General features: G+C 40.9%; 1 protein-coding gene across 1 annotated transcript in view; it reads right to left on the reverse strand.

Annotated features, from left to right (window-relative positions):
• Positions 1-425: 425 nt before the first annotated feature.
• The window catches only part of LOC111217300 (metabotropic glutamate receptor 7-like), a 60,288-nt gene continuing 39,597 nt past the window's right edge, over positions 426-21,116 (reverse strand). The window contains exons 7-10 of the mRNA XM_022739097.1: positions 17,255-17,394; positions 12,768-13,703; positions 4,650-4,902; positions 426-1,343 (exon numbers count right to left, since the gene is read on the reverse strand). Coding sequence (XP_022594818.1) covers positions 1,294-1,343; positions 4,650-4,902; positions 12,768-13,703; positions 17,255-17,394 — 1,379 coding nt within the window. The 3' untranslated portion in view covers positions 426-1,293. The remainder of the gene's footprint in view (positions 1,344-4,649; positions 4,903-12,767; positions 13,704-17,254; positions 17,395-21,116) is intronic.

Consider the following 21,116-nt stretch of genomic DNA (forward strand, 5'->3'; position numbering starts at 1 on the left):
TGGAGTGAGACAGTAAACGAGCACGTGACATTTCCATCAGTTTACAGAAATCCATAAACAACTCGGTGATTAATTGTACTTATTCATACGTAAGTTAAACACCCCGCACTCTCTCATGCTATGACACACAAACACTCGTACAAACAGACTCACACATGCGACATGCACAGAAATAACTATGATATGCTGTTGGGTTTAATTGTATAAAAGATAACAAAATGATTTTATTACATGTTCATTATATAGCAGATATCACAACATACTTGCATGATTGCTCTGATATTAATGTTTCCCACACCATAATTAGGCATAATGTACCCAGTACGAAACTATGTAAAACAAACATGCTTGCAGATACGGGGGTCGGGGGGAGAGGGGAAGTGGGGGGTGAGGGGGGTCAATTCAACAACAGATTAAAGCCATATTCTGTCATTTAATGAAGCTTAGTCCTGGTAAAGAAAACAAACCGCAGGAGGATGCCGAAGCTCATTATCATTTTCAGAATTTATTTCTCTCTTTTTTTCTTTTTTTTTTGTTTACATCAAATATAACAGACATACATTGGCACATGCAAAGTGAACACTTTGTGGTGCTTTTCATTACCATCCAAATCCAATTGAACAAAGACTGGATATCTATTTTTGTACTCCAAACATGAAAATACTCTCAAATATTTACAAAGAAAATATACTTACAATGCCCATCACTCTAACATAATAATCATCTGGGACTGATTTGAGTTGATTTTGGTAAAACAAAATACTGTATGTGGCAGAGCTTGCTGTTCAAGGTCATTAAATTAAACTTCAAGAAAAAAGAGGCACAGAATAAAATCACTTATAAACAATACAAAACAGAAATCAGATAATGGGAACCCCAAGAGAATATGGCTTTAATGACATTTCAAAAGAAAACATCTTGAAAGCAGATCCATTGTCCCTTTTCTTTTTTGCGGCTGTCTTCTTTCGCAGTGACCCCCCTTTTAGCAGGCAAGTTGTTCTCTGTCAGAGAGCGAAGGGGGGCCACGACACAAGCGTAAAACCTACAGTTTGGTTCTGGCGGCCCAACCACACTGGCCTACAGCTGTGCTAGTTTCTGTCAGGACACATGTATCATGTCTGGATGAAGGTTGGATGCTATCCACACAGTCCTGGAGTGCATAGGTACTGCAGGTGATGCTGGGATGCCTGCGCTTGCTCTCCTGTCTCTGTCTGTCTTTCTCTGTTCCGCTATTGCTCCCTTCCCCTTTTTCAATCACAGATAAAGGACAAACAGCATTCATTTTCAAGCAGATCAGATCCTGAGGTTGTTGTAACTCACATATGTTTTCTTGGTTGCTTGACCTGAGAACAGAGTAAAAAAATAAAGAAAAAAGAATCAAGATCAACTTTGATAAAGAAAATAAAAGAAGAAAAAAAAAATGCATCTCCAAAATGGGTAAGCAGAGGCATATGAACACACCGCTTTGGGAAACTCGTCCTACTGTGCCGTGCATTCTTATCATCAGCTGTGTGCAATCAGTAGCTACATTTTCTGAGCCAGTGTATCATTTCGACTCCCAATGCCCCGATGTGAAGCCTTAGATTCTATTTTCAGATGTGAACTAGTGATAAAAAACACAAACACCACACAAGTGGGCACCGAACAAATGCTACGGCACGCAATGTGATCCCAGTCTGGATTGCCATGGAAACATATCTGAATGTGGCTGAGTGCCTAGGTGCTGTGTGTGTTTGTGTGTTCTCTCGTACTGTGTATCTATCGTTATGAGAACCAATTTGAGTTCCAAACCTTCAGAGTGAAGGCGTTTTTTGTGAACTCAGGTCATTCTGGCTTATCATGACTTCTTTAAAAGGCTTTTTTTTTTTTCAGGCAGGAATTGAGTCTTGAGTTGAGGTTAGTCTCTGGATTACGGCAGGGTGTGGTGTTGTGGTTAAGACTGGGATAAAAAAAATGTCTATGTAGTCCAATAGAAAAGCACAAGGATGTGTATATCTATACACACTTTGTACTGTCTGTATGGTGGAGAAGGTCAATATACATTTTCTTCATCACAGACTTTGCTATAAATACCCATTCTGCTGCTTTAATGTTGCTATGCCGACCAACTCCCATGGGCTATGCAATTAAAGTCGCACCATTTCTTTACAGCAGCATTTTGTAGTCTTGGCCAGCAAGTATGATGAATAAAACATTAGTAAATGTACAACAGAGTCTTTCTGGTAACCATAAACAGTCTTCAGAATGAGCAATCATTTTGGAGAAACTTCTGCTTGTCTGTGTGTGTGTGTGTGTGTGTCTACTTCTCTGAGATGAACACATCTACCTATGTGATCATTTAAATTTTTAATATTGATAGCTGATTATATTCATCTCATCCCTTAACTTTTCTTGTTTGTTAGGCTGTGTTTTCCTACCACAGTATTCACTGTTAATGAAATGAATTCCATCTGAAAAGCATGAATGCATCCACACCCGCCTGTTTTGGTTCATTTATATCTGGAAAAAATATACCGGACAGTGAATCGTTTCACTATCTCTGAATTACAGGGTGAATCCTCCCGTCTGAGAGGTGCAATCATGAAGATATTACACTGTATCAATACCAATGGAAATCTGCGGAGCTGTTAATGCTCTTAATCCTATAAATCACTCCAAGTCATCTCATACAGAGCTGATGGGCCCTGAAAGGGAGGTATTTGGCGCTCTGATGGTTACAGAAATTGACGGACAGTCTCCAGGGATGGTTGAGGCACAGTTCAGGTTTCGGGGCGGTCATGCACATAAATTTGCCATTAATAAATGTCACTTCCACTGTCGCTAAAAAAGAAGGGCAAGAGCAGGAGAGAGTGTGTAGGGAAGAGAGACGAGGCGAGAAGACATTCATGTAGGGGAGACAGAAGGTGAAAGACACACAGAACAGATGACACGGTGCACTTTTGGGAGGGCCTCCCAGAGACCGCATGCCCTGCTTGGGGATGTTTGATGTGCTGCTGCGACAGATGTTAAGGTTTCACCCAATATGCAGAATATGTATGTGCGCGATGAGCCACATGTGTGACTGGCAAGGATGCGTTCCCGATCCCCTGATACACTTGCATCATCTCTCTGACTTAACTCTGTGCGTAACTCTCACACTCAGTCACACACTGATACACACATTGAAAACCGCATGCACAGATGAACTCTCACGATCGTACGCATACACACATACACAAGCTCATTCGGCTCATGACAGATGAGCGTGACAACTGTTGGGTGTTTGGAGAAATTCCCAGGAAAATCTGTCATCTCATAGGCAGAATTCAAAGAGGGGTTGAGGGGCTGGCGCACCTGTGGGTGCCATGATCACTCTATGTGATTAGAAGCGTTGCGGGAGAGGAAGCCTTTGGAGCCTCTGATGTGTGATTTGCATGAGCTGTCAATCAACTCCGTCTTCATCCTGACTCCATAGCAACACTGGTCTAAAATCAAGCATTTACGCTTTTTCCTCTCTAAAACCATTTTTAGTGTCGGTGTTGCTCACCTAAAAACAAACACTACATCACCTAACTATGGAGGAATGTAGGCTTCCCCCTCATGTACTAATACCCAGTATTATCTTTGCTAACAGGATCATGCTTACTGTTTCAGATGAAGGGTGGTATGAGTAACACACAGCTACAGAGACAGATTATCTCCCTCCATTCCCGGCGACAAAGCTTCGCTTCTTCAAATCTCTTCACAGAGCAGTTCCCCATCTTCACTCATGCTCTCTGCCGTGCACTTGGGCTAAAGGTCTAGGCATTTATCGGGAAACAAGATAGCTGGGTCCATTCTATAGGGCATTATACATACTTTTTATCCAGTAGCCACCCAATTAAATTGCTGGAATGAGACTTTCTGGTGATGAAAGGAAATATGTGAAAGATACGAGAAAGAATAGAGACATCTCACTCGCTCTTCTAGGAAAATAAAGATTTAAAACCAATTGAAAGCTCCACTCTGCAGATATATACGTATATATATATATATATATAGAGAGAGAGCGATCTGAACTCTCGGTCTTTGTGGTCTATATCATGAACTAATCTCCATAAGCTTTATTCTATAACTCATTGAAAACAAACCAGACAGTGACTGCACCTGCTGTAAGACACAAATACTTGATATGAAACTCATGTGTGTGTGTGATGCTAGCTTTCATAAATATTACCACAATTAGAGCTAACTTATGTGTGACCAAATGTATAAAAGCATTAATATGGTGTTCTTTATTATAAATGACTAACTATTGAACTATTGCATTCAGTTTTAAAATAGTAAATAGAATCAGTAAAGTACACACACACACACACACACACAGTATATAAATATATGTATACATGTGTATACCAATCTAATAAATGGTTTATAACATGCTACAGTGTAGTTGTAAGCAGATATAAGTGTTATTGTTATAAGTATACTTCCATAAGGGTAATCTGGTGTATAAATAGATAATGGATGATAATACAGAAAATACTTTATTCTATATTTAAATCTAAATTCATTTTGACTAGAAGTCATCTTTTAAGCCTTTTGATCTCATATAAACTTGAATGAGCATGGTTCATGGTGCATATGCATGGGGCTCTGAGGCTTTGTGATTGTCTCACTGGGACACTTACTCATGGGGTCAGCAGCAGGGTTCTCACATAGCTCAGTCTTAGCCTCTCCATTGGGCCTTTCATTGGGCTTCTGGGACAGACGTGATGACATTGTGGCAGCTGTGACCACGGCCTTGAAGCTACGCTTCCTCTTCTGTACGTTCAGCTCAGGGTGGAAGATAATGATGTACACCTTGGGCATGTAGAGCATGCCCAGTGCTACTGAGGCACTGAGGTTCATGGAGATGGTCAGGGTGGTTGTCTGAATGTACAGCTGGAAGAAGACACAGAGAGATAAAAAGTGATTTTAATACAGAGCAGAAAACCTTCACATAAATGGACAGTTCCTTTGTTTGTGGTATGGACTTTGATTTGACTATAAGGCAGACAAATAATTCAGGAGTAGCATTTAAACCCTTATCAAGAAAAATGAGGGACAAGGCAGCTATGATGGTTAAACATCTGTGGCCAATTACAGAACAGTTACACTGCTGAGCACAGTGATGAGGCAAAACCTAATAATAACCATTGCCTGATAACAAGATATGAGCATCCAGCAAAAAAAAGTTCATTGGTCGTTGTCCTTTCTTCATTCATTCTCAGAGTGAAGAAAAATCTGACACAAGGAGCCACATCATTAGGGGATGTTGTTTGATATACTAGTGTAGTACAAAACTTCCTGATAAGAACTGACAATTTAATTCAGTGATAAAATTCTTGTTTTGATGATCTAACATTATTATCAGATACAGTATATAGGTGGTCTGCATATTTGCTGCGTGTTGCTGTGGCAAAAGGAGCAGCCATGCGCACGATAACATAATCCAGAAGCATTTATTAAAGCCTGACCTGCAGCTACTTACTCAAGTCGAAGATGGTTCAAGCGTATTAATGACAATAGCAGAAGCATCACCATGTCTTTATCAAAATGTCCTCACGTGGCCGTTTTTCTACGAGTCCATCCATTCAGACCCTCGACTAGATTGGCAGACGATGACTGTGACATGTTGCAGTCACCTCTTCTCTCCCTTCCCACCGGATGTTGCATCTCACCACTCAAACGTTCATCAGACCAATCTACAGCCTCTCAGCTGCTTATTCCTCCTCTAACAGTCCCTCTATCTGCGCCCATGTTAATGTAAAATACAACAACAGACTAAGTATGGACTAAGAACACTGTATCTGCATTATACAGCGGGTCTGCATTTGTTTCTCTGCTGCTCTAAATACAGTGGAGTGCAGCCCATGAAAGGCTCTCACTGCGTTAAGTGGTAAGATCATTCATAAGGCTGCCATTCATGTGAGACTTACACCGCCACTTTCTCTTTCTATGACATTCTTTTTTCTGACGTTACATAACACCTTTCACATTGTCAAATTGTAATTGTGAACTTACATAACCCAGATCCCGGTATTATTCAGGTGAACATGAATTTTATATGGTGACCTCATTAAAAGGTAGTGATTTCACTAAGAGGAAGTGAAGTCAGTAATTCAGCAAAAAGGCAAGAGCCTCTTGTTTCATTTAAGGGTCTTGGAGGAGAAAGAATCACTTCAAGAGGGGGCATTATTGTTTCAAGAGCACATCACCAAGGCATCCTCACTAATCTACAGCACTTGAAAGCGTCACTTATATGCTGCCTTCCAGTCAGCCACTGGTAATGTGGATGGGGAGAGGTTACAACTGTAAACACATTAGCCACCACAGGGTAGTATCTGCAGAGCAGCGAAATGCTCAGCGCTTCACTGAGAGGGAGAAATGTCACCATTTGCATACAGTTTTTCCTGGTAAATAGCACGACTAATGGTAATTTCTCTCATACAAGATGGACTCATTTACATGCCAGTCATGCCTTTGTCTTCCAATCTCCACCAATCATTCAGATGCCTGATATCATCAACATGCCAATACACTCAACTGCTTCTTTCTCCCTCCATCGCCTCCTGTTTCTCTGTGGAGCAGCATCAGAGGCAGTGATCTGGCTGGTGCGCCATGCATTAATAACTGTATGAATATCACAATGCTCTCAGTGCACTCTGTCCTGTGTCACTCGAAGCTGGGTGAGAACAGAAATGTTGCTGTGCCTTCTGAATTTGCAGCCGTTATGATTAGATATTGGGCCAAGTGATCAAAGCATTGCGAGGAGTAGACATGGCGTCAAATATAATCACCAGAGAATCTCCGCCCAGTGCTGTGTTTCCGTGTTTGGTAGTTGGTAACCTGTCTGGTATCCATAGCAACACTACAGAGTTTGGTGCGAGCAACTACACAGGACTGGAATAAGCTTTTAATGAGATTCTGATACCTTAGACGCTGCAATGCTGACCCTATCAGAACTGATTTATTGACCATGCAGGAGAGCAGGCGCACAATGAGCATTAGGTGCTTGCTCATACTAATCACTCACACAAGCAAACACACCACACACACACACACACACACACACACACACACACACACACAAACGTGTAGGTATGTGGGCTTTTACTCCCTCTAATGCAGCTACGCATGCACACAAACACACACAAACCAAATCCTTTTTCTTACTGTCTGTAATCACCGAGACAGGGTTTTTCTTTGTGCCTCTCTATGAGCTTGACCCAAATTCCTACCCCCTCTCACCCACCACTCGAATGTTTAGCTTGTCACAGAACATTCATAATTAATTCCTGTTGCTTTAACATAAATAAATACATGAAGTCATTTTCACAACCGCTTGGCAACTCTCTATTTATAGCCGCAGTAATGATTTATTAACATCCTCATCAGGAATCAAATGGTTGATTTTGAATTTTACATCTCATTGACAAGTCAAATGCCAACATCCAGCCACAACAAATGACATGTCTTCCATTTAGACAAAAGGCTGTTGAGGGTAATTTTCATAATTATACCCACCAGGGATATACTTACTGCAAAGGCAATTTAGTTGGGTATGGTTGAGCACTATAAATGCACACAGTGATAAGGACTTGATTCAGTAAGTGACAATTAGGATGCTCTCTGCCCCATTAGAGAATGCCTTCAATAATGGATCCAGAGGATTTGCAGTCTCCTCTCAACTACCTGGATGTCTCTTGTTCTTTTGGGTGGCCTACTTTCCAGCCCGGCTCATGTCATGAATAACTCTGTCTGGCTTTGTGCTGCAAAGCCCTGTTCCGTATTGGAGACACCGCTTTCTGTGCGGATGGTCTTCCCTCCATTTTGACTCAGCAGAGGAGGTCCCCATTTGTGGACATCGTGATTGGTAGATAAAGAGGCTGTGAGACATATAACCTGCTCTGCGTCTGTTGAACAGGTAGATGATAATCAAAACAATCTGAGGGCAAGACGCTGATTTGTTTCCACCTGTCTTTATTGTGTTTTGTTCATTGTTCTAAATAGGGCCCATATATATTATCAACCATCCAAGAGGAGGAATGAACTGACTGGACAGACCTTGGCCAAAACTTAAGAGAACTCCAGAGGGCCAAAGATACTGTTTTGATGAAAACCTAGTAATTGTTGTGGCTGACTTACTGCCTGTACTGCGTACTGGGGGTAGAGGAGAACACATGCTGTGTCTGCAGAAAGCAGTGTCCTCACAATCTTATGGTTTTTTTTTAACAAACAAAATTAAGCTTTGAAACAGTGACCCTGTCAGAACCAACAATTTCCACAGTCATGAATTCAACTTTGATCACAAAAATCAAACTCTGGTCCCATTATGTTTTGGGGCAAGGTTATAAAGATAAATCTGTATTTGAAAACAGTTATTATTATTATAATTATTATATCTGGCATTTACATATCTTTTTCCTTATCCAGATACAGGTAGCATGTTAATACCAGGTGTAAGTGAGGTATATGTATACTAGGTAAATGGCACATTGATGAAGGTGAAATTTAAGTTATTTATTAAACCTGTTTCCTTTGAAAATTAGTTCATGCTAAACTCTTACTTTCATAACTACAAAACATGCACAGGTAACAACTTCTGTATGAGCAGTAAATCTTCCCTTAAAGTTACAGGACCAAATATTTGGTACCAGTTTCCACAAACACTACAATCTGTCTAAAATCTTTCAGCTTTTAAAAAACATAAAAAAAAAAAAACTTGACTTAATTAAATATGGAGATGGGTGACAAACCAAAGGAAAAAAACAACATAAAGTGTCATACTAAGGTGTAGTGCCACCATGTTCTGCCAGAGCAGCTTTAATGCTTGCTTGGCATCAAATCTACAAGTCTGTGAACTCCACTGGGGAGATGAACACCATTCTTCCAAAAGATATTCCCTCATTTGGTGTTTTGATGATGGTGCTGGATGGCACTGTCTATCATGTCAGTCAGAAATCTCCCATAGGAGTTCATTCAAGTGGGTTGAGATCTGGTGACTGAGAAGGCCACAGCATCACTTTCATACTCATAAAGACCATTCAGTGATCCCTCTGTGGATGGAGGCATTGTCATCCTGGTTCTCCAGGTTTTCCCTTTTACTTGTCACCCGTCTATGGATTTCTCTTTCTTTCTTTCTTTCTGCCAGATTATGTTCATTTTATTATTTCATTCATTTTGTTATTGTCATGTTTTTATTCATTGCTAATATGTATACATTTATACAACAGTTAGGTCTGACCAACTAATTTGATTGGATTAGAGGCATTCCATGAGTGCTGCTCTATAGTACAGCAGCACTGGGACTTTTAACTACATCTATCACTCTGCTTCACAAGTGTTCTATTAACCATTAATCAGTGTTACATTAACAGTTGTTGTCTATCCTAGACAAACTTTGCAAAGATATATATATTTCCAGAAATAACATTTGAATTAAATGATATATGGTCGTCAGAAGAGGATGAAGGGAAGACGCCAGAGTACTCCAGCGCACTCCTGAGGTAACATATAGACAAAATAGCAAGCTGGTGTGCACTGTGCAGGTCAGGAAAATGTTTATGTGTTGCGTAGCAACAGTCCAGTACCAGTCCAGTTGTGGAACTATTTGTGTTGGCATTGCCAAAGAAATGATGAAATAAACAAACAAATCATAATCTGTTGCTGCTTATCTAACTAATATGGCGCTGGTAGAACTGTTGTATAAAAGCAATATCACACTTGAGGTCGTGATACTGAATTGTCTTGCATGTGGCCTTGTACCTATGACCGAATCACAGCCGTGCTGATATTCGCATCACTCCCTCTTGTGTGATATTGCTTAAATATATGTATATATGTGTGTATACAGTAGACTTGTGTTTGTTATTTTACATTTGTAAGTGTGAATAAATAAAACTAAATTAATTCATTTTAGTATTATAGTTTTGCAAACATGATATAAAACCTACATACAAAGAAGTGTAGCTACTTTTTCTGTATTACTGTTTTTACCCATGTCTAATACTCAAGTGAAAACGACAACACATCATCTTAACCTCTACTTTGCAGCTCTGAGTGGTGTAAAACAGCGATGTTACGCTTTCCCCCTTGCTTGATAAATAAATACAGACTGGTGGTCATGGTATCTTCTTCATCTTGAGGGATGTTCAGCACGTATTTTCAAAACTAAAAAATACAGCCTTTTTGCTTTTCCAATACACTTGACCAGCTTTAGCCTTTTGCCTGCAGTCTGCCATAAGTGTCGGCTCTAACTCTTGTCATCTGTAGTTGTTTGTGGAGAGACAAGAGGATTAGAAGTTTCAATTTTCATTTTCCCTGCTGAAAGATAGAATGAGAACATTTTTGCAAAGTACAGTTATTCATTGCTAATGATACATGACAGCACGGTCCATCTTCAAGAAGTTCATGTGGTTACAGGAGACATCTCACAAGAGCCTAAGTGGTTTCCAGACATTTATTGAGATTCAGTGTGTCAAATTTATCAATTTATCATGTGAATTTTACTGTATGGTATGTGAGCTTTCATGACCTGAAATTCTCTTTAAAGAGTGATTGAATTTTTGTGGGTGTTTTACTAGAAAGTTTCTGCGCCTCAGGGGAAGTGTTTCATTATATCATCATCCTACTCTTCTGAACTGGAAGAAACGTTCTGTTTTGTGGTCAAAGACGTTACAGAATAAGAGAATTCTCGTGTTCACTGACAGCATCCCTTTACATTTAGAGATTGTGAACACCATTTTACACATCTCTGTGATGTCTGGTTGTTCAAAAGTCTGTTTGAAGAGACTCCCGGGCCTGGAATTTGTTTCAAAACTGGGCTGATCTCTAGGCCTGAGGACAGATGAATTTGGATGCTGGTGACTCTCACAGTCATTAACTTGAGAGTGCTGAGTAGTTGACTGAGCACATGCAGGTGCACGGGAGGCAGAGGGGGCGTGGGGGTTGCTCTGTGATCTTTTGTTACCATTTTCGCATGGCTTCCCTCAACATGAGTTTGGATGAGCAGAGGGAGGGGGGAGGGGGAGTCACAGGTGTGGAAAATAAGGGCATCTAAATGGTGTTGAGTTAAAGAAATGCCACTCAGTGCAGTGACAACTTCTGCTGCAATACAATGTAACAAAACAACGTTAGGTCAAACAGGCGGCTGATTTTTAATTTTTTTGATTATCATTGGCAGCTGGCATCATATCATCTCAGTGTTTTCATAAATCTTCTGATATTTGACAACCTGGGGTGAGAGAGATGACTCAAATCTGTGTGGGTGTTCAGCCACATCTGCACATAAAAACACCATAGGGCAAGGTACTTTAAGAGAGGATAAAGCATCACATTTAGCCTCCACTAGTTTATTCATGTGCAGATCTGCACACAAGCAAAAACAGCATAAATCTCATCTGTCACCTAATGACACTATTTTTCACTATTTTTGTACCATTGTTTTAGTGAAGTATTCATGAAGGAATCTTATAAGCCAGTGAGTACAGTCTTTGCAGAAACAGATGTGAGGAGGAATTGTTGTAAACTTGAGCATAAGTAAGCTGAAATGATGGATAACATCGCTTCACTTCACCTGAACTACATACGCGCTGCTTTCGCAGAGGATGTTATCAAGACATGCAAAGGCACTTCTCACCAGCAGTGACTGGGGAGTAAGCAGAGATGCACCCACAAAGCCCATTACACCAAGATGCTGTGGTGTGAACTGGAGGTGAGTGTAAGGCAGGAGCTGGTGTGAAGAAAGAGTTAACAGCATAAAGGGGAAAGATAAACACATTACTGCCTCGCTAGTCGCCGCAAGTAACATAATGAACTCCTAATCGCTGCTGAGGGTGTAATTCATCTATGAAATCAGCAGCAAATTGAGATGAGGAAAATCACTTTCTGATCCATCTCATGCGGTAGCTTAGCAGGAAGGATATTGAACGGTGTGCCTCTCAAAAGGTTAGGAGTAACACTTTCCTGTCAGCATCGATATTCTGTCAGTGGAAAACTTCCCCGCCGCTCTGTCTTGCACACATGGCCTGCCAAGCAGCACGCGCAGCTCATGAGTCCGGCAGATGAATGCATCTGTATTCCGCCCAGTGCCGGCCAGATAAGCAATGACTAGCACAGAAGGTCAAAGTGTCATATTCTCAATCAACTCCAGAAGCACCCAATGTCAAATGCTTTGTTGAGTGGCGCGCAGCTGTCAGGAGATGGAATGTGTTGAATCAAACTTCTATTTACCCCCCCATTTCTCCCCGTCTTCCTCCTCCTCCTCCTCTAGCACCTCATGCTCCTCTTCTTCCACCTCCTCAACCCGTTTGTCTCTCTTTCCAGAGTAAGGCATAATACTATATGTTGAGCCTTAGGCATGAGAGCTAAGATAATGGCATCTGGAGCTGCGGGCATCCCCACCCGTATCACTCCTCAGGCATTTCACTATTCTTGGTGCTTAACATCCACTCTCCCTCCGCCTTGATATGCCTTTTTCTGTCTGTGGTGGTCTGAGTGTAGGTTTCCATGCACATCGGAATCATGTGAATATGAAATCATAAGAAAATGAAGCAATAACTTATACAGTCACTAAATGTGTGTGTGAATGTGTATTTGTGTTTTCGTTTTGTGTTTGCACAAATATGCATGTGTGCATGTTTGGACAAGATAAAAACAGGGCCGAAGGAATGAAAGGGAAATTTGTGAGAGGAGGGAGAGAGACAGACAAAGAGAGGGGTGGTGACAGAGAGAGAGAGAAAGCAAAAGAGAAAGAAATGACTCACCTTCTCCGCCGACTGGGCTGTGCCAAAGAAAATCGGGATGAAGGCCAGCCAGACTATGCATGTGGTGTACATAGTGAAGCCAATGGGCTTGGCCTCATTGAAGTCTTCTGGTACGTCCCTTGTCTTGATGGCATAGATGGTGCAGGTCACCATCAACAGGATGCTGTAGCCCAGTGAGCAGATTATCTGTAGGTCTGTGATGTCACACTTCAGCACACCGCGGGCCAGCATGGGGTTTATGGTTTTCTGCTCATCGTAGTCGACGATGGTGTTTGGTGGGTCCACAGCGAACCACACCAGCACGCCCAGCAGCTGCACGCAGATCAGACTGGAAGTGATGGCGATCTGGGAGGTGGGACTGATGAAACGCGGGGCCGTGACCGTCTGCTTGCCCTGCTCGAAGATCCGATAGATACGGTTGGTCTTGGTGAGCAGTGCGGCGTAGCTGATACACATGCCCAGGCCCAGGAAGATCCTCCTGAAGGCACACACAGCCACGTCAGGCTTGGCGATCATGAGGAAAGTGATGATGTAACACAGAAAGATGCCCGTTAGCAGCACGTAGCTCAGCTCCCGGCCCGACGCCCTAACGATGGGTGTGTCATTGTAGCGTATGAAAGTCGCCATGACGAAGATGGTGGCAATGATGCCAAGCATGGCCAGGAAGACGGGGATTATCGCCCAGGGGGAGTGCCACTCCAGCTTGACGATGGGGATGGGCTGGCAGGCGGTTCTGTTGGGGTTGGGCCTCATGTTATAGGCACACAGTCTGCAGGAAGTCTCGTCGTACTGGTACTGGTAGCCATCACACAGCTCACAGTGCCAGCAGCATGGCATGCCCTTTACCCTCTTCTTCCTTTCTCCAGTTTTGCAGGGCAGACTGCACACAGAGATCGGCACATCCTGCTCCCCATCTGGCCACTGAAGCTCCTCCAGCTGGGAGAGAGATGACACACAGCGCAGGAAGAGAAGGTTAGCAACAGAGAGATAAGCCAGAGTTACCACCAAAGATAAGAAACCATGTGGATGGTGAAGATTACCTAAAATGATGCAAACATTCATAAACAGCTCCAATGCAGCTTATCAACTGGCCACTAATTACTACATTATGAATCTCATGAAATTACACTATTTGCAACAACAAAGTGCAACGCAATCTTTGCACATACATAAAAAAAAAAACTTCAGCGTAGTCAAAAATAACAAAAAAAAAAAAAAACGATTAACTAATACAAGTACAACATCTTTCTTGCCAATTTCTTAGAGGGATTGCCTTTTCTAATACTTGAAAGTAATTGAAATCACCATGGCAACAGAGCTTACCTTTGTTCAGTGAAATAAAAATAAAGAAATGTGAAATGCAAAAGACATTATGTTTTAATACAGGAGTCAGTGAGGTATGAAATATGTGATGAGAAGGAGGGAGAATGGGATTTGGGATTGCAAAATGCTTCTTTTAGACTTTGCAGAGCTATTTCTATTTATGATCTTGTCATCAAAATGAAAAGTGCAGTATACAGAAACACTGAAGAACTATCTGGAATTCCAATCCAATAACACTCTGAGATGTTTTGTGATTCAAGCTCAAACTATAGTTTGAACGTACAACTCAGCCTAAAAATTTTTTTAAGACTCTTACATGTTTTGTTATGGTGCTCAAAAAGCTTTCATAAAACTTTGAGCTGATCTTTTGATTTATTATGAACGTGTACTGATCCGTGGCTCTGAAAGCACCAGAAGATTAAAGATACGCCAACATGGTTTAGACAGTTTCACAGAAATATACAGTATCAGACATGAACCAAAATAAATCAACTGGAGTTTAACCAAAAAAAAAGCAATAAAATATGGAAATCTGATTTTTTTTATTGTCTACTAAAACTGCTGATATCATAAAAACAAATGTTTTGAGAGAATGAGTATTAAAATCACAAGAGCTGCATAAAATGTTACTGAAAATAGACACAAATTCATTTTTGTTCAAATTTGAACACACATAACACATAACTTAAAGAATTAGTTTGACATTTTTAAGAAGCGTATTCTATTTTTTGCTGTGAGTTAGCGGAGAAAATCAATACCACTCTCATGTCTGTCTGAATATGAAGCCACCAACAGGAGACAGTTAGCTGGAAACAGCACCAAACAAAACACCAATGTATTTAATGTCATGTAATTAATCCATAAAAAAACTGACTGCTGGTTGCCTGGCAATGTCACGGTGACTATATGACCACAGGAAGACTCCCAAGAAATAGTCTGGCACATAACCCATGTAAAACCACAACTTTGTCATTTTTTACATTTCTTAAACAACAAACAAAATATAACGTGCTAATTGGTGAGTTTTAGGGGGCAGTAGTCACTCCTTAACATAAACATCAGCAGGTGCAAATACCATCACATATAACATGAGTCCAGCTAAGGATACAAATAGCATAGCCTCCTCCAAATGTTGCAACTAACAATAATTGCACATACAGAGCTGCAGCAAAGAAAGAAGCACACACACACACACAAACACACACGTACGTCTGCAGTTTGTTTGTGTTGTGTGTACCTGTATGACAAATGCGTTGTTTCTGTGGTGTCTGGGCAGATTATCATCTGCCATTTATCTGGGGGCATGAAGGTGCCATTTGTTATTTGGACAATGAATGGTGCTCTCTGGAAAACCTCCCGATTACACCCAGTGTGGAAACAGTAATGAGACCAACAGCTCTGTTTCCATGGAGACCAGAAGCAAGATTTTTGACACCTTGGACTTGTACGGTTGCTATAGTTTTCATTTGGGTTTTGCTACAGTTGTTAATTTTACAGTTAATTTGAGCTTTTGTGAGCCAGAACATTGTAACATTGAACTTTTTTATCGATGATCAGGATGCTCATTCCTGGGTGACCTTTAAATTAGATTCCTCTTTATGTGGTAGTGAACAGAGTAATACCTATTGCATTGGAATATAATTGTATTGTAACAGCATTTGGTTTGTAATCACACTTAAACAGAATGAAGCAAAAATCCCCAGCAACAGACATTCCAGACGTTCCACCTGTGCTATCAAATCCATTCGGTTGTGTTTAATTCTTGTGATCTCGAGAACCATTATGCAAACGTTAACTCATCTGTATGTAATGTCATGTTTTGTTTTTTTGTCACATAGAAATACACAGAAATTTCAGCTCATTTTCATCCTATCATTCAGTATAGGTAATTTCAACCAAGCTCTGCACCTACCACTAATATTAGAAAGTATTTTTTATTTTTTTTTGCAAGTAAATTAAAGTTATTTAAAGAAAAATGTCTCATCTATGCTTTTATCCCATGGGTTCTACAATTTTTTCTATATGCCAAAAAAGTCAAATAAATTACATTTTCAAATAGTTTTATATTAAAATCCTTCCGTTTTCCTGTGAAGTAGCAATAGCTTTAATATGATTGATCTTACACTCTGGGGTGTTAAATTCCCTCAGATAAAATGCAATCATGGATTTTGAGTCCCATCATGTACAGTAAAACCTGCAGGAGAGCTGCTGAGCACCAGGAGGAACATGGGAGGTGTGTATTTAGTTGTCAGTTCCTAACAACATCAACATCTTCAGCAGCTCTCTGCTGCCAAAGACTGAACATATACAGACTGACACTTGGGTTAAAAACATGTTCTTTCTCTTCCTCCCACTCTCCTGCACCGTCTGTCCTCCAACCAATGCAGTGGTAGAGGAGTGATCTCCAACAACAGAGCAAGAGCTAACCTCACTGTTTTTTTTAATGCTTTCTTCTCAAATCGAGTCCCCTCTGATGTTTTAGTCCTGCCCTAACCTCCCTTTACAAGTAGAAACATATCAAACCTTTTAAATAGCATGCAAAATATGACAGACTAAAATTACTGCCTTTTATCCCCCTTCACACTCTGATTTTAAAATCTTCTGTTGGTTTAATTGCATGTTTTTTTACTCTTCTTAAAGGCAGCTGTTGGGATAGTGATAACCTTTGAGAAAATCATGTTTCAAGTGCAACTATAAAAACTTCTTCTATTAAATAAAGTCTAAAAGTATCTTTATGTAGGAATGTGGAATACGTTTAATTATTGGATTACATTAGTAGGCAACACATCGACAAGAATGTGTGTATGAACATGTTTCTACATTGATTGTTGGAGGAAAATATTACAGCTGAAGAATTTTGGAAGATTTATCTGCTGCGCAAAAAGTAACACTTTCTTTTTCTTGCTAAATTGCACAAACAGATTCATTTTCTGCACCTAAAATACATCAATTAGACTGTAAGTAAAACACGTCTGCACCTGAGCTCTCTCCATATTTGAGATGCAAATAATGTGCAACCCCTTGTCACATAAGAGATTTCAATTTTGGAAAACATAAAAAGCATCGCTGAGTTTGGATATCCTTTTTGGATACAAGCATACAAACAACATTTATAATTGGGTGTCTGTCGTTTGTGTGTTCCCAGTATCAGAAAACTGTCATACCCTGAGCTGGAGGGTCTCCACCCACTGTCCTACCATCTTATACTCTGGGGTGGAGGAATTGGTCATCTGGAACTGGAACAGGTCGTAGCGCCCTGGAGCATCGCCATTCTTGTTAAACACAACAGAGGTGCCGGCGCTACCTGTTCAGAGCAAGCAGCAGAAAAAGCAGCAAAAGGACAACAGAAAAGAAAAGTGTTAGACAGGATACAGCATCTCTTCTAATCAGAGAAAAACATGAACTTTTAACCCTTTGTCTCTAACTGGGTGGTGGCCTACATGGACCACACAAAGGACCACAGAGTGTGTGCCTGTTCTGTTCCAAACACCGTGACCTATATCTTGAACCTTTATGATAATTAGGAACAGGGAGGCAAGCTCCCCACCGACCAATAAAGCCTTTTCTCACCTGCTTCCTATGCATCATCATGGCTGCACAGTGGCCACTGGGGGAAGAGATTTTCTCATTCAAAACACGGTTGGTCATGTGGACTCTCAGCTGCACTCTAATATCAGAAATTGACTGCTGTTTAAAATGAGCGCATACCTCCTCGGGTTAAAAGTAATGCCTTTCAGTCACACAGTGGACAACAACAGGAGATGGAAGGGGGATAAACAGGTCAGCCAAAGCATCATACGGTCCCCATCTGCTCTCAGTGTGGAGCAGCCTGTCTCAAGCAGAGCCCTGAAGATTTCACTAATTAGCTTAGAGAGGACTGCGGACACCTGAAACATTGCGCATGAGAAAATGAGTTTTTTAAACGTGTATTTACGCGTGCACGTCACTCAATAATACGAGCCTCATGACTACAGAGTGCGTGCAAGGTAGCGTGTTAATGCAGATGTCACTCAACATGAGATCTCCCTCGCAGCAGAGAATGTTGAATGGCGTTCATAGGAACAATGGTTGCACTTTATTTTATACATGAGGTCTGCATTGTTGATGAGGTCATTTCTACCGTCCCACAATGCCGGGAGAGAATGAAAAACGGCTGCTTTTTACAAGTCTATTCACCTTGGCACCGCACACAGTAGCTCATCAGCACAAATGGAGATACCATTTTTGAAATGGGACGGGGGGAGTCTGACGACACTTGGCATGGGAATTAAGTACTTTAATAGCTCTGGCTATAAAAAGTGTAGAGAAAGGACCAGGAGCATATGTCCAAAACACTTTTGGGAGCATGTTGTCTTTTGTATCTAGAACAGAGCTCATGGCTTTCGGATGGAAGGCCACTCCACCTTTTCCTTAGTTTTCAGCCAGAAGGGAATTTTATCTCCCTCCAGTTTTTTTTTCCAAGGACATTTGTCATTGAACATTCTACAAAAGTTTCAAGGCAAAGGACTCTTGTAAAACAAGGAAGGCAGAGGTAGCAAGAAGGAAAAACTCGTTTCAGGCCTGAGAACAAGGGCCATTTCAATAAAATACTGTGAACAAGCATCCAAATTTCCCTTTTTGACTTTGTGACACTGTTGTGCATTACAAGTGTCCGTTTATAAGACTTAAAGTGTCCATTTCCATGTGGATGCAGAGCCACAAATCCCTCATTATCTGCTGTTATGCAAAGTGACAGCGCACATATTCCACATTATGTGGAAATGGCACCACTAGAGTTGTTTGACCCATCTGTCTTTCCGTTTAAAAGCAGAACACTAATTCATCAGTACCCGTGTGTCAGCACAGAAAATGAAGCTGGACGGGTGTTCAGAATGAATTCGACAGTACTTGTGAAGCCCATAGTGAAAACTCTGTCAATATGAAAACCAAACTAAAACTCGGTGGGTGGCAGTCACCGTCCTGTCACTTCTGCTTCCACCAAACAGACGGCAGACTTGTTGACACAGCGTAAAAAGATGTTGACAACATATTGACTCCTGTGAGCAATAGCTGTGACAGGGTTACCATTCTTACTCCACGCCCCAGCAAAAATATACAGCTCACACAAATACACAAACACACAAAGTCATTCAGTAAAGTGACATGAGTGATTGGGCACTTGGCGCTCTTCAGCTTCGGAGCAAATAATTAAGTAGTGTTTCTGTGTGTGCAGATAAAAAGGCATTAGAAATTCCTTCCTATTTTCTATTGCCTGATATTTTCAAGGGAACAAAATGGTCTGCATGGACTCCTTAGCGAGAGCGCTGTCTAAGATGAAAGATTTATGCATTTGCATGTGGCTCTGAACTAAGACATGACAAAAGTGCTGTGTTGCTGTGCTGTGCTGAGCAGTGTGGGTGGACTGGGGATCCACTGCTGTGTTTCTCTCGGATCATTATTCTCTCCTTTTCCCCCCCCCCCGTCCTCACTCCTCAGCTCTATGACTCCGGCGCAGTGGGGAGATCAACAAAAGGAGGCTTGCACTCCTTCACTCTCAAACATACATTAGCAGTGGCACATACACAGGATAATGTGCATGGTTCCAGTCTGAATGCAATAAGGGGCAGTGAGATATGCCTGACAGAGCCGCAACAGAACAACCTTCAGTCGCCAGTAAAAAAAAAAAAAAAAAAAAAAAAAAAAAGGTTTCAGAATATAATAGCAAGACAGGAAGAGGAGGGGGAGGTAGAGACAGTGGAGATCTTAATTTCGACTCAGGTGAAATGAACCTCCTTTTTGGTCAGAGCCACACCGACTTAAATGTTTTTCTGAGGCTAAAAATCCAGAAAAGTCAGCACAAGCCCAGATGGTTGTTGAGACTGAACAGCAGATTCTCAATCCCATGCATAAATCTGCACTTCGTTAAGGTCACCATGAATTTGAATCGCACTGCTCAGGAAATTGCATACATTCTGTTTCTTTAGTTCCACCTTAAAGACCGAGGGCTTCTCGCCTGCTGGAACTCTGCACTGCTGCCGCAGCCACAGTGGTAGACAAAGGCAGGCAGCTCATTGCTTGAGCTCTCTGACAAAAGTTTGCCGTCACACATTTTTGTACATAAATAATTATAAAGAGTAATTGTTGCAATGCTTACACTGAAAAGGCAACAAGAAAGAAAGAGCACCATGTCCCGTGTCAAGTGATATAGTGACTGTTTTTTTGGCAACAAATCTCATGAAAAAAACAAAAGCAATGAATTGAATTGAATTGTCTGAGTATAGCCAAAGCAGGATAGTATATATTCCCCAGTGCCATAGACCTCCATCAGTGAGCCACACCATTGCACTGGATGGCAAAGAACAAGTAACATTAGCTTGTTTTAGTAAATGACTCGCCCTTTTAAAAAAAAATGAAATTAAATATTTGTGACTCATTTGTAAAGAGTTATGTCTTCAGAGTGACCAAATGGAAAGAGTTGAAAGATGGACTAATGCATTTGGTCTTTTCATGGGATTTGAGCCTTATCCTACATATAAAGCAGGTAAAAATTTCACCAGCTGGTTTCAGACATTTGAATCACTACCTACATGAAATAAAAAAAAAAACAAAAAAAAAACAAGCCAATCAGAGCTCTGCAGACAGGATTAAGAATGGGGATGATGGATGGAGCGCTCTAGAATAAAACTGTGATTCATATATGGTAAGTGCATAAACACTGCAAAGCAAAGGGCCCCAAATAAATAAAAGAAAAACACAAATACAAACCAAGCAGTCCTTTTCATCCGATACCTGATCTGACCTTTTGTATTGTGAAAGGCAGACTTTTGTGTAGTAGTATTGCAACACCTCTGCTTTTTGAAGAGAAAGACGAGTAAGCCACAAGGTCAATCCATCCATCCTTTAGCTTCCTATGTTCAAATCATTCAAGTGTGTCTCTTGAAGTAGGGCAATTTGAGTGTCCTGCTTTTTCAGTAAGAACCTTTTTTACGCTTCAGTGTGATTCAACCCTTTAGCATTAAGTGAAGTAATTTTGATTGAACTTATAGT

The sequence above is a fragment of the Seriola dumerili genome, unplaced genomic scaffold (genome assembly GCF_002260705.1).
Source record: "Seriola dumerili isolate Sdu_G_001 unplaced genomic scaffold, Sdu_1.0 BDQW01000043.1, whole genome shotgun sequence".
Lineage (NCBI taxonomy): Eukaryota > Metazoa > Chordata > Actinopteri > Carangiformes > Carangidae > Seriola > Seriola dumerili.